Source organism: Micromesistius poutassou (assembly GCF_964030765.1).
Source record: "Micromesistius poutassou genome assembly, chromosome: 6".
Lineage (NCBI taxonomy): Eukaryota > Metazoa > Chordata > Actinopteri > Gadiformes > Gadidae > Micromesistius > Micromesistius poutassou.
The window spans coordinates 18,222,117-18,237,349 of NC_140276.1; the positions used below are offsets into that span (position 1 = coordinate 18,222,117).

The 15,233-nt window shown below is 41.9% G+C and overlaps 1 protein-coding gene across 1 annotated transcript in view; it reads right to left on the reverse strand.

Annotated features, from left to right (window-relative positions):
- LOC311345278 (neuronal acetylcholine receptor subunit alpha-7-like) overlaps nt 1-2,011 on the reverse strand; it is a gene marked incomplete at both ends in the record, with an annotated part of 45,332 nt that extends 43,321 nt beyond the window's left edge. The window contains one exon of the mRNA XM_084469641.1: nt 1,951-2,011. Within this exon, the coding sequence (XP_084325767.1) occupies nt 1,951-2,011 (61 nt within the window). The remainder of the gene's footprint in view (nt 1-1,950) is intronic.
- Between the last annotated feature and the right edge of the window lie 13,222 nt (nt 2,012-15,233).

The following is a 15,233-nucleotide window of genomic DNA, read 5'->3' on the forward strand; positions in this document are numbered from 1 at the left end:
AGATGCAGCTGCCAGCTTTCAACACATGGGAGTTCAACTCCAACTCCCATGGGTTTAACAAAGCCACGCTATCACCTGATCTACTGCTTTCACTCAGGGGGGGGGGCATACAATATGATGAATATTAGCAGACGAGAAATAAGCAACACACACACAGACACACACACACACACACACACGCACACACACGCACACACACACACACACACACACATGTACACACAAACACATCCACAGTTACTTCTCAAACCCATATACAGCATAGAACCAGAATGACTTATGGATGTCACTATACACACACAGTCACACTTACTCATCAGACCCTCTCAGGGGTCATGTGACGTAGTGGGGGGGAGCAGCTCAGAGTGTTAAGGGTGGGGGGGGGGGGGAGATCGTGCATTAATGGATGCATATAGATTTATAATCTATGGCCAAAAACCACTTGAGGTTAATCTTAATCCAGCAGCTCAAAGCTCGGGCGTGATACAGTGCTACTACAGCACCTCGTGCACTGCCTTTAGCACCCAGCCAGCCGCTCTCTCTCCAGCTGGTTCAGAAAAACAAGTTTAGTCCGACACTGTACGGAGAGGACCCCTCCATCTGCTGAGGTTCTCAGTCATAACAGCGGTATGACGGAGTGGACTTTAAATGGCTCTGTGTTTCAGAGGACTTCGGGGACTCCACTGCACACACCTTCCAGGCAGAAAGAGCTTGAATCATTTTAAACATGTGCTGCTGTTGTTCGGCAAACTCTAAAGCGGGTGCTGATGCTGTTGTAGTGGCGGTTAGCGCCATGTCTTCAACAGAGGATGGAGGTAGATAGATGTGGAGGTGGGGCTTAGACACACGGATAACAGCGGCTCTGAGACCACAGAAACACGTTCTAAAAGTCAATGAACTAGACAAAGATAAAGAGTCACACAGAGACAAATAAGGAGACAGAGAGAGAGAGAGAGAGAGAGAGAAGTGAAGCCACACTTACATACTTATGTACACTAGTGCTTGTTCTTGTACAAATAACGCTTGAAAACAGATTGGTGAGTTGGTTGTGGATCGATCAAGAGGTTTAATTGAACCTCTGTTCACACAGCAAATAAATGAACGAGCTCATTTGATCATCCACCACTGACTGCAATCACAGAGAACAGCACCTCTGAAACCAGCCTGAACGATTTGGAATTTGTTATTATGTTAAGTGCTGCTTAGTGGACAGCTTCCTGCCATATAGTGAGCCATCCCTTCCCAGCCACGGTGGGAAATTACATTTTCAATCAAAATAATGTTTGTGACATGCAAGAAAAAATTCCCCTATACACTTCCTACTTCCAAGCCTTGTGCGTTGGCCCAAAGACAACATGAGTTGAGAAATGTAGACAATTATTAAGACTATATTACTGCTAAAATGATGCAGCTAGTAACTGTTATTGTTGTGGCAATTTAGTTAATGATCACATATTGTCAATATGTGTAGTCCTATTCACACAAAGTCATATGACTGAAATACTCTCTAGATATCTGAAGAAGGATGTTGTGACCTTTTGATAGAGTTACTCTATGATAAAGACATGGGCACGAAGATATGCTGTCCGAACAGTTGTTGAAGTCACGCTTGTTTCTTCAAAAAGAGAGGAAAAGTTCAATTTCTGCATTTAACTACAAAACAAAAAACTAAACAGGAAACCGATAGAAACGCAGTCTAATGATGCAGTCTGATCACTGAGAAAATGTCAGAATAAGTGCTGCGCTGAGTGAGCAGCCGATGAAAGCAGGCAACTGATGGCTTGAAAGGCATAAGCATTGTCAGGATTATTTGTGTATAAAGTTATTAGGACGGACGGTAAACCAAGTCTGTATGCAAAGTAACCGTTTCATTGTAGATAGCAGTAGCCTACTATATCAGCCTAATGCCTCTAACATCATGCAGGGAATAAGAGCTTATAAAAATCCTACCTTTGAAAGTGAGGGCGATTAAGATGTAGAAGCCAACAGAACAGAACTTGTGGCGTCGCATCCTGGTACCTCTGGCTCCGAGCGGCTCTGTGGGTGACAGGGGGTAGCGGCGCTGTGAACATCTGTCTTGGGAGAGGACCGCACAGACACGCGCGGAGGAGACGTGCACGGTGCGTGCGAGGAGTGAAGGCAGGCGCGGTCACGCTGCAAAAAAAAAAAAACGCGCGCATTTTCCCCGTCGTGTGCCGATGCAATTAGAGGTTGATGGTTGCGTACGTTTAATAATACCGGCACAAACAGCGACATAACGATCGTTTTTTAAGTAGTTGGAAGCGACAGGGACATTCCCTCTTCTATTAGAGCACTTCCCTTCCCTCTAGCATCACCTCAGTGTTTGGGTGCGCGGTGAGGTCGTCGTGGTCTTTATTGGCCTAATACTTAATAATAATACTACATTATGATGATAATAATAATAATAATAATAATAATAATAATAATAATAATAATAATAATAATAATAATAATAACAATAATAATAATAATAATAATAATTATTATTATTATTATTATTATTATAGATCATTCTGAGACCAACCAGTTAAGGAAATAAGTTTTGATAACTTTCATCATCTTTCATCATCAGTTTCATCAACTCTTTTTTCAAAGCCTTTGGATTAAGTCTCCCTTAACGGAGACTTTAGTAAGCGTAACGGAGACAGTGGAGACAGCCGAGCATACAGCTTTAGTTTGAGATAAGCAAGATGGCGTCCAAGCAAAGGATATCAAGAAATGCCAAGCCAACAAGCAAAGAAGACAAACAGGAGGAACAAGGACAGGAGGTGAGCGTAGATAAAGCAGTAAAGGAAACTCTAGATGAGGCAGTTAAGGAAACTCTAGATAAAGCATTACGTAAGGACTGCAAGATTAAAGTAACAGAAGACGAAGAGGGCCAAAAATGTGACTTAAAGACCTAAAGTGCCAACATTGGTTCCATGCGAAGTGTCAAAAAGTGTCAGCCATGCTTTACGAGAGCCTGTCCCAGGATAACTCAAGACAACTGCACTGGTGCTGCACATACTGTCACCACAGAGCCCAACGTCTCATGAGCCTGATGACACAGATGAACACAGACCTGAACAGCAAGACAGACAGTCTCAAGAAGACAGTGAACAGCAACCAGAAGAGCACACTGAAACAAATATCCGATAACCAGGGGGACATCAAGACGCAGAAAGATAAACTGGATGATGTTATGACAAGAGTGGGGAAAACAAAACACTCTGGTCCAACAGGGGCAGAAGCTCATGATATAGACCAGAAGTGAAGTGACATAAGGGAAGTAGATCTGAGGAGGAACAATATCATTATTCACGGAATAGGCGAAACTGTGATGCATTTCAGCACATATGATAACAAAGCTGCAATAGCCACACATAGCCATAAGGGGTCAGGACCGAGCACCTATAATGATAAACTGTAATATCCGCACATAGCCACAAGGGGTTAGGCAAGCTGCAGGAGGCGGGTGCTCTACGTCATGATAGAAGCCACGCCTGCCAAGTTTATAAGGGGAGAGCACAACCCCCAAGCCTCAAAAATACTAGAAGCAGTAGTGATGGATTTCATGATTAGTTTCCTTGATTCAGTTTTGTGTCAGTTCGCCAAGATGAATCGCTCAGAAACGCTTGTTCGTCCATTCGTTCAGTTGCGTTTCTGAGTCAGTCAGTCAGACTCAGCTCCTCCCTCGTTCTCAAACGATCTTGCAAACAGTCATCAATCAACACACAACATTACAACTAAGTTTCTTTCAGCTGAGGAGCGCTTCATGTTCCGAATCTGAATGTTGTTGCCAAGGCCAGTCCCTCTTTGCCACTCTGCTAACTTAACACAGTGAACAGTGAGTCAGCGAGTGGGAGTCAGGGTCTGACAGACGAATGATAGAGACAAATGAGAGAAAACTGAAACGCGGACTCAGGTGGGTTCGTTCTTGTTAAAGATCACGTTCCTTCGAACTGATTCGGTCGCAAACGACCCATCACTAAGAAGCAGCACATTGATCTGATGTACAGCTACGTGTCTCTCCACGCATGCCTATACAATTCCCCTCTTTTTGTTCTATAGATATTATGCCAAACCTTTACCAAATAAAGTGAGTTAAAAGCGATCCTGATTCGGCTACCTTTTCTAAAAGAACATAGCAAAACCGAGGATACAGATCATCAGCAAAGCATGGATGTGAAAATGGTGAGGCAACAACTGCAAGTAAGGATTGATGAATACAACATAGTTAAATGCTACACAATAGGGAAGAAAAATAAGAACACCATGGAGAAGAGAGAACAGGCAGACAGTGATACAGTAGGCACAGGTGTCACAGAGGAGGACAACACAAAACCCCCACGAGACCACTATTGATCCCCCACGAGACCACTACTGATCCCCCACGAGACCACTGATCCCCCACGAGACCACTACTGATCAACCACGAGACCACTACTGATCCCCCACGAGACCACTACTGATCCCCCCCGAGACCACTACTGATCCCCCCCGAGACCACTACTGATCCCCCAGACCTGGCATTAAAACGCAAATACTGACCAACTGCAGAAACCTGAAAGACAGTGAGTACAAGGACATATCCATATAACACAACGTGACCAAATCACAGAGGGAGACGAGGAGAGACTTGCTATCAGAAGCTAAACAACAAGAGAGAAGATAAGTCGGGAAACTTCCTGTACCGAATCAGAGGCCCCCCAGGGAAGTTTTGCATTCAAAGTATCAAAAAGAAGACAGAAGATCACTAATTCATGGGAGAACCTTCATGGGAGAACCGTGTATAGTTCACGTTCAGTTCCAAAAAACACTACAAACGAACAAAAAGATGTTCATGGTGAAGGTATTTTAACGTGTTGACCACAAATTCTGATGTCTTGACGAACAAGATGGCAGAACTCAAGCAAGAGTTGAACAAGAGGATACGCAAGCAGACCTAATAATGGTAACTGACGTGAGGCCAAATAACAGGAGCTATGAGGTGACAGAGGCAGAAGTCCAACTCAAGGGTTATGACATATACACCAACGTTGAAGACACAGCAGCAGGTAGAGGAATAATAACCTACTGTAGAAGAAACCTCCAAGCACGCAAAATCAAACTAAACTCTGACCTCCAGGAATTGCTATGGGTGGAGCAGGACCTGCAGAAAGGTGACACACTAATGGCAGGTTGCATATAAAGGAGCCCAGCAAGCAGCAAAGATAACAGTGTTTAATTATGTGAGATTCTATGTGAAGCAGTAATTAGAAAGAACTCGCACCTATTGATAACCGGAGACTTCAACTACCCTTAAAATGACGACAAATGGACGACATGGAACACACCGGGAGATGAGAACTCTGAAGAATCAATTAATTTGTTGAAGCCTTGAGAGATGTTGGGGAGGAAACAAGAGGTAGAGGGAAAAACCAACCGAACCTACTAGATCTAGTCCTAACGAAGCAGCTTCCAGGCATGGGTCACCTAACTTACCCAGAGAGGCTGAATAAACTTGATCTCCCAACACTAGTATACTGTAGGCTGCATGGCGATATGATAGAGGTCCACAAGCAACTGCACGGAAAGTATGATGATGACACCAAATTGGAGCTGAAACTAGCAGAGGGAGGAAGACGTGGCAACCAGAAAAAAACTCTTCAAGGAGAGATGCAGAACCTGGACAAGACAGGGGTGCTTCTCACATAGGGTGACGGATGCATGGAACAGTCTACCTGTGATGGCAATTGCACCCTCTGTAAAGTCCTTTGAACGCAGGCTAGATAGATTTTGGGCTGACCAAGAAGTAAAATTCCACTTCAAAGAACCACTAAATACCATCGGCCAAACCATCCAGTTAACAGAAGAAGATCTGGACATAGAGGTCATATAGACCTGCACCCAGAATCTACATAAGGTTTAAGGTAAGGTATGATTGCTATGGTGTTTGCTATGGACACTGCTATCGCTGAAAACCAAACATGGACGACATTCATCTAAATTATCAGCGGATAATGCAATATTAACATGGTTTCAGCACTAAAATACATTTTGATAACAGTTCTATTTAGAAATGTGTATTTTTTAAGCAATAGATCACGACAGGCTGTGGTATGTTCTCATTATACCACAGTTAAGGGGCGTTGTCCGTCCCGACGAGCAACGGAGGGACGGCGACCCCCTTAACTGTGGTACACACTTAACTGTGGTACACAGTTAATGGGGTATATTCTGAACAACACAATATTCTGAACAACCCCCGAACATATTGATGCTAGGTTCCTGTGATAGGAGCAGGACGCTGTGATGAGGAACATAAATGTACACAATGTATGCACCATTCACGTTGCAAACGCCTTTATGAGTTCCATGTAAAGTCATTGACACAAACCTTTTATCAGCTAAATAGTGCACTTCAGTCAGTTACTAATTTAAAGAGAAATGATTTAGCCGGCTTTGACTCCAAACAATAGCTCTGCTCCAAACCACAGCTCACTCGTTGCCATAACAACGATTTACATGGTGGTTTTGTTTTTGGCATGAACTAGGTTTCGCTGGCTAGGAAATATACACATATTGCAGGTTGCCTTTTGAAGGCAAACCATAACTGTAACTACTTTTGGTAGTGACACAGCCGATAATCTATTCTTGAAGCAAAACACCAAGCTCATTGATTAAACAAGGCAGGTTTATTTGACACAAGTCATTCTAAAAAGACTCGGGAAAAGGTGGGAAAGCACAGGTTGATCCACTGAACAACATGAAAAAAGGTCCTAGTGGAAAGAAGAGTTGTTTCCCCAGGAGTAGGAAACTATTCAGGGGGATCCCCGATGTGTAACTATGAGATTCCCCCTGAGACAGTAGCTGAGGACTTCTCTGAGTTTGATGTCATATTTTTATTACTCTAGACTCTAATAGTCATCAAGGGCCACAATGTCCCCCAGTAACAGAATTAATCATTGGGGTTATATTGATTTACAAACAAACGTATTACCAATACCTTTCCTGCACCATTTCCATAGGTTGACAGACATCATAGGTAGTTTATTGATTTACATCTAATAATATGATAACAGCCGATTCTTCAATGACTTTATTTTTACAATTACAATTACCCTTTTTGACATCTCTCCTCCTCTTTTCCTCTCTTCCGCTGTTGACCTTTTCCACTGAGGATGCATAAATGTGTGTAAGTGGAACGACCTTTCCTTGACATCCCGTAAAAACACAGACAAATGGCTGCACAGTGACAGAACAGAGAGAGGTCAACCCCCTGCTGGCTGGGGGAAGAACAGGTGGGGAAAGATAAGTACACAGTAACACACTGTAATCTGATGGTCCACATGATCCACACACACACACACACACACACACACACACACACACACACACACACACACACACAGACACACACACACACACACACACACACTCTTTCCTATAATACTCTCCCCAAACCTTTGGTTCGGGGAGAAGAGGATTGACAGCCAAGAAGAACATGTGGAGACTGCTCCTCACCAAGGAGAACGTCTGGAGACTGCTCCTCACCAAGAAGAACGTCTGGAGACTGCTCCTCACAAGGAGAACGCCTGGAGACTGCTCCTCACAAGGAGAACGCCTGGAGACTGCTCCTCACCAAGGAGAACGTCTGGAGACCGCTCCTCACCAAGGAGAACGCCTGGAGACTGCTCCTCACCACCTATACTAATGCTGCTTTTCCACCGACAGTACTAGTTCAACTCGCCACGACTTGGTTTGGTTCCAGGCACGTCGCGTTTCCATCTAAAAAAGTACCTCTTCAACGTGGGCGGGTCGTAAGCAAACATGACAACTCTGAAACCAATAGAAACCCTTTACAAAAAAACGTAAAAACGTATCAGCTATCACCACTGCCATATCATAAATAAGTACAACTTGTTTAATTTGGACAGTTTTTTACATTATCTAGATGCATATCTCATAAATACGCCGTCAAGCACCATTATAACTATGCCAAACCTATGGATATAAAGCCATGCAAGCCAATCAGAATCCTCAGAATCAACAACAACGATATATATGTGGAGAGAGGTTCATAAACATAGGGCGCTCACATGACGTTAAGCATTTTCTGGCGCATAATGTGACGCTTGAGAACCTAAAACCCTGTTTCTCCCAGTTGACACGACAACACATAAACGGCATTATCAGAAATCTCCACTTCAGCTAGAGTTTTTAGAAATAATCGTTTGTGTGATAAAAACTGGGTTTTCATGTAAAGGAGAGGCCAAACCGCGTGGAAATATCTGCGTTTTCCCTTTATGTAAACGGGGCCTAAGAGGCTTTTGGTTTCTCCCCTGGTTTCATCACCATGATCAGGGTGCTCTACAGTAAGGTTGAGAGTGTACTGAAAGTCAACGGTGGGTTAAGCGCCCCTTTTACCATTGGCAGGGGTATTCAACAGGGTTGTAATGTCTCTGGTATGCTTTACTCAATTGCAATTGAACCCTTACTGTGTAGGCTTAGGAAAGTGCTGAGAGGGGTCAGGGTAGCTGATGGTATTGCTCCATTATTTATCTCTGCATATGCAGATGATGTTATTGTAGCTATTAGGGAGGATAATGTTAAAACATTGACCCATATTGTGGAGCTTTATGGAAAAATCTCATCATCAAAAATAAAGTGGGCTAAGAGTACTGCATTAATTGTAGGAAAATGATAAGGAAAATTTATTTTTGGGATAAGTTGCACTGGATACCACAAGATGTTTTATACTTTTCTAAAGAAGAGGGAGGGCAGGGTTTGGTTCACCTCAAAAGTAGGAAGGGAGCTTTTAGACTGGAGTTTTTAAAAAGTCAGAAGAGGAACATAAACTACTTAAAGACTGGTGTAATGAAGATCAGACTGAAGATCAGATCAGAATGACCCTTTTCCGAGGTTGGTTTTTAAGGCCAAACTAACAGACTCTGAGGTGCTGAGCCCTCTTCTGGAGGTGGGGAATAAGGAGTGGATGGCACTGGACTGTATTAAAGGACAACATCTGTATAAAGTGTGTGTTAAAGCTGTGAACAAAGGAAAACTAGAAAGGATACACCCTGGAGAGAACATTTTAGGGTCAAAGGACAGACAAAACCTGCATGTTGTACAAGCCACTGTTGACTAAAAACATTGGTGATCTTCATTGGCGAGTTCTACACGGGATAATTGCAGTGAATGCTTTTATATCTATTTTAAACCCTGCTGTTTCAGATAAATGCCCTTTTTGTTCATGTATAGAGACAATTTTTCACTGTTTTTTATATTGTTGCAGATTGACACCATTATTTACTCTGCTTTGTAGTTTGTTAAACTCCTTTGGAGAGAATTTTAGCGAGCTGTTTTTTTATTTTTTGCCTTTCATATGGCAAGATAAAAAATAAAAAGGGCAGATTGATCAATTTTTTGTTTGGGCAAGCAAAAATGGCGATCTACTATAGTAGGAAGCAGAAAAAAGAAAGTGGTCAGGCAAAAGAGTGTGTTTCAACTTTCAAGAGTTTGGTAAAAGCAAGGATTCTACTAGAATTGAAGTATTATGAAAAGATGAGTGATCTGGATTCTTTTAAAAACATTTGGGATGTTGATGGTGTTTTGTTCTCTTTTGTTAGTGGTGAGATACATTTTTTTTTACATGGTATAGGATAATATATATATATATATATATATATATGTGTATTGTAGAAGCTATTTTAGCTTTTTTTTTTTTTTAAAAGACCATTGTAAAGTAAGAAATGTTGCAATAAAGTTATGTTAAAAATCTAATCTATCTGGAAAGAAAATGAAAAAATAATTTAAGGCACTGTATTTAAATGCATCCTGTACTGTTTTACCTTTCTTTAATAAAAAATATGTTTAAAAAAATATATATATCTAATCTCTCTCTCTTATCTTTTTTGTTTTCTTCTTGGATTTTATCTTATTAATGAAATGTGATGATGTGTTGACCTGCCAAGGGACTACAGATGAAAATGAGCTTTTCTGCAAACTCTGGCACATTTCCATTTTGAGTGTAAACTAAAAATGTCAATTGATGTGCATTGTCCCTTTTAAATGAACAAATAAATAAATAAATAAAAAATCCCGGGAGACGGGATTCCCGGGAAATCTGATCAAGACTATTTCCTGATTCCCGGGAAAGGTTATGACGGGAATTGGGAAATAAAATAAAATAAAAAACTGCACTTCTATTGTTGTCATACCGTTGATGGAGGCGAAACTCGAGCCCTGGGAAACAACACTAAAACGAAACAGCGAAACGCTGATCCATGTCCCCCTCGGGAGCGGGTCCGTGGACTCCAGCCACTCCGTACACACACCACGCCGGACACACACAACCATGGGCAGCCTAACTCTAGCCCCGGGAAAGGAGCGACACACAAGGCAAAACGCTGAACCGTGTCAGTCGAGGCGAGTTGAGCTTGTACTGTCGGTGGAAAAGGGGCATAAGTCTATTCCACCTTAGTCTGTACCTGTGCTGTATTACGGCCTGGAATAAACCATCTATTCGACCCTCTGATCCAACCTGTCAAGCTTCCTTGATTTCCACTTCAAGAATTACTACTATGACAAAAATATACACAACGCAGAGTCTATTACGTACCGTTTAGAAATAAGCTGAAATCTAACACACACACACAGACACACACATACATACACACACACACACACACACACACACACATGCACAGACAAAGACACACACACACACACAAAACATGCAAACTTCCATTAGAATTAAGAGGATGTAGATTAAAAAAACTGTATATATATATATATATGTATGATTATTCCAAGAAGCTAGCCTTGTCTTCATGTAAGCGTGTGTGTGTGTGTGTGCGTGCGTGTGTGGGTGTGTTAGATGTGTGTGTGTGTGTGTGTGTGTGTTACATGTGTGTGTGTGTTAGATGTGTTCTCAGTCCTTCCTCTGATCAGGACCTTTGTGTTGGTGCTTTCACAATGGTACCAGCGTTTGTACACAGCGTTTGTGTCTGCTTCTATCTATCTCTATCTACTGTATGTGAAGACATATGGAATTATACATGCAAGTGGTTAGGTCGGCATAAGTCATAATTCATGAGGAAAATGGGATGAAAGAAAGAGGTGATGAAGAGAAGGTGGAGGTGGAAGGATGGGGAGAGGAGGAAGAGTCGGAGCGTTACACTTGATTCCTTCTTCAGAAGCTTCTCACTAATTAACTCCAGAGAATTAATGCTGCCTTGACACTCTGCTCATGCTGCCCTCCTTGCGTATGGTAATAATATTAATAATAAAGGGTCAAAGAGACTTCCATTGTATGTTCCGTTGTATGTATGTGTCCGTTGTAATGTTATTGAATGATTTGAGATCTGTTGCTTTTCCATTTGTATGTATATCCTCTAAACATTTAAAATTGGGGACATTTAAAAAAGGGACTTCCAAGAATGCATAACTTTCAAATGGGTCCTTTAATTATTTTATGTTTAACGGCGCTACATGCAGGCTAACTAGTGTGGTCTACTGCATGACCAGCGCTCTCCTGCATCTTACCCAACACATCTCTATGTTTATACACCTCTTTATATATTAGTGCTATTTTAACTTCATGTTTCCCATTGTCCAGTGCTAATAACTTTTGACCAATTCAATGTGTTTAAAACAGGGTAAGCAGGCACTTTCAATAAAGGCTTTTCAAATTAATTTTGAGTGCCATGTCTCGCACACTTTTCACTTGTTTTGATACTATTACATTTACTACATTCAACATGTCTCTTGTTATGGGTTTCACCATACCTAATGGAGGTCATTCATTAAAAATGGATGTCTTTATTGTCATGATCTTCATTCAGTGATTGTATATGATGTTCAGTTAGTCAGTTAAACTGCTCGTGGCGTTCTTCATACTTATTTGGGGTTTTTGTTGGGTCTCATGCTCTCCGCTGCTAGCGGATCAAGGCAAAGGCCACACATTGGTCTTTCCTCTGTCCCTACATTCGCCACCGTGAAGCCCATCACAAGGTGTTCCTCCTCATACTTTTGTTTATTTTTTTATTATTTTTAACCACTGGTACTGAATCATCAACCTTTTGTATTTCCTCTTGCCACGCCCACTACACTTATATTATCTGAGAAAGTTTGTTTAGTTCCGCTGCAATCATCATTTTGGCACTATGGTGCCGGATAGGGCAGACTAACATTTTATTCTAACCAATGCTAATACAAGAGTCTAGATTGCATTGTTTGAGTGTGGTTGTTTTGTGAGATGGTGTATGCTCGTTATTACAGAAAGGCATAGGCTACAGATTAAAAAAAACGCCCCACCTGAGCAATGTGAGTTTGTTTTGTGGTCACTGACTTTTGTTCTATAATCGTATAAGGTTGTGAAATTATTTATTATTTAACTGAATGTGGCAATGAATTGTGGAGATCATTGTTGTACTTTTTGTTTGCTTCCTAGAAACCACACACCTTAGCCACACACCCTACCTACCTCCATATCCTACCTACCTACATAACTACCTACCTAACCACACACACATCCTACCTACCTACCTACACACATCCATACAGTCCTGCTCGCACCTTTGGAAAATAAACATATCAACTTTGGAGCTCTGACTGGACAACGCTGTGTTCTCACCGACACCCCCACTGGTCCCAGCACCTAGACACTCAAAACCTCCTCCAATTAATGTTACTTTTATAATCAACGTGAGTTTTTCTTTAATCACTGTCTGGTGGATAGTTACGTCACTCTGAGAGATGCGCACAGACATATTAGGTAGTGACACAGCCTATAACCTATTTGTGAAAGCAAACCATCAAGCTCATTGATTTAACGAGGCAGGGTTATTTGAAATAATTCATTATAAGTTATCATGTGTGAGAGGTCATTCCTCCCCCTGAGTGTGTATTGACTATCTCTGGTGATTGAAATGTACAAATATACTACAATGATCAATTAGGAGGCCGAAGCCCTAAAGGAAGTGATGCAATAGGTAACTAGAGTCAATGACAGTAAAAAGTAAGCTATAGACCTGCGGTCTCTTTTATATCAAAGGGGGTCTCAAAGGACACATATGATTATCAACTTGGGGGCTCCAGCCGTACAAGAAATGACTCAGCAAGTGCTCCATCTCGTTGCACCTCACCCAGCGGCTCGGTTGCAAGATTTTGGGTGTAGGTTCTTCCCAGACCTACACCCTTGCCATCCAACATGCATATCTGAGAATAAGGCCTCTCTTTAAGAATGACAAAAATATATGAGAGAAATGCAAATTAACTTTTTGTTATCTCATAAGGGCTGTGGTGCTGGCTCCTTTTGACCTTTTGATCCCAGACTTCAAAAACTTGTCCACAGGCCAGCTGTGTCTACACACCTTAAGGCCTGGCAACTGGTGATGGTGCTCGAGCCTTCACGCACAGCCACAACAGCCTTTATCAGTAACAACAGTGTGATAAACAGTGTGATAAACAGTGTGATAAAGGCTTAGCGCCTTTATCATGGCTAGTCAGCGCTGCCTCTCCCATATTAGAAATGTCAATTGTTTTACAGAATAGTCCACATCGTGTGTGTCTTGGGTCCTGGTCCTTCTCAAGCTACGTCTTGTATTTATCCAGTAGAGCCAGACATTATTAAATTGACACTTTCCTGGCATTTAAAAAAATCTGCTTAGATGACTTGTTTCACCTCAGACAGTGTCACACTAATTTGTCTGAACAGGAACTGAACTGAGGTTATGCCCTGTGTTAAAGGGGTTGTTCGGAATTTTGGACATCGGACCTCATTTCCAAGCGAACACGTTTCATTCAGTCCTTCTAGTTGCAGTTGCTGGTTGCTGGTGCTAGGCTAGCGCAAGTCGATGGGTAACTGCTAGCCTGCCAATAAAAACAGTTTTATCCACTCCACAGTACACCCGAGGCAAATCAATTATAACACCAGACTATCAACGTAAATGTCTGTGTTGATAGAATAATGTTAGACATAAAACTATCCTTTGCATCTCAATGATTACATTTTGAGGGACTACTTTCTCAGCAGAGGCGGAATTTCACTTTGCTCCGGTGTAGCAACCAATTCAGTACAGCAGAACGTAAACAGAGAAGCGCACTCCAGTTGAATCACCTAGCTAGTAGTAGATGCCTAGGTAATATCAGTCCACCACTGCCGTAGCCTGCTTCCGACTACAGGGATTATAAACTAAATGTAATGCGATGCAAGGGTAGTTTTATTTCTAACATTATTCTATCAACACAGACATTTACATTGATAGGCGTTATAATTGATTTACCTCAGGTGTACTGTGGAGTGGGTAAAACTGTTTTTATTGGCAGGCTAGCAATTACCCATCGACTTGCGCTAGCCTAGCACTAGGCCTGGAATTTGCATCTTTCAAATTCCATAACTTTTCCAGTTTTTTTCAAAACGTACAAACCCTGCAAGGAGCTTGTTCGACCTTTGCGGTGCCAAAACAGAGGGCAAACTGTTAACTGGGCAAAGACTTGCCTTATCTTGCCTCAACTTATCTCAACAAACTTCTCTGGCATCATCACTGCAGTGCGCTGTGGGCAGAGGGGCGTGGTTAGGGTTGGCTATAAGAGAAGACTCACAAGGGGCTCTCTACAGTGAGGTCAGATCCATACTGACGATTCCATCAGCTCCTAGACAGGGAAGAAAGACCAGAGCGGAGCCACCAGGACAGGTAAGGATCCAGGGAGGTCTAACCGGGATCAATGGGATTTTGATCTCTGGGTAATCATGACGGCAATTCTCACTAATTTCTGAATTCCTACAAACTAAACAATCAATTAATGGAGAAAAGAATCAGCAGAAGCTGATCAGCTGAAAATAGTTTGAAAAAAAATAGTTCAGAATGAACAGCAGGTGCAGTCAACTCCAAACTGATTTTCAGAGTGCATCTCATTAATAGATGATAGACGGCTGTCGCATTTGTAAAAAATTACACAACAATAACAGCTCTTAAATCGTACCTCTTAAAGTGGAAAAGTCACGCTCGCTAGCTTGTAATATAAGTAAGTTCTGCTTCATATGCGTATTGTTGTGTGCCCGTGAGGCCACACGTTGACGCACCTAGCCCTAAGCTTCCCACTGCCCAATCACTGGGTAGGACATCTGCTATTAATCTGGACAATAAATGAACACTGTTGAATTGCTGAACTGTTGTAACTAATGATCTGCTGTATCTGAAAAGTTATAATACTGATCTGCTGTTTCAACAATAAGTGTACTGTCT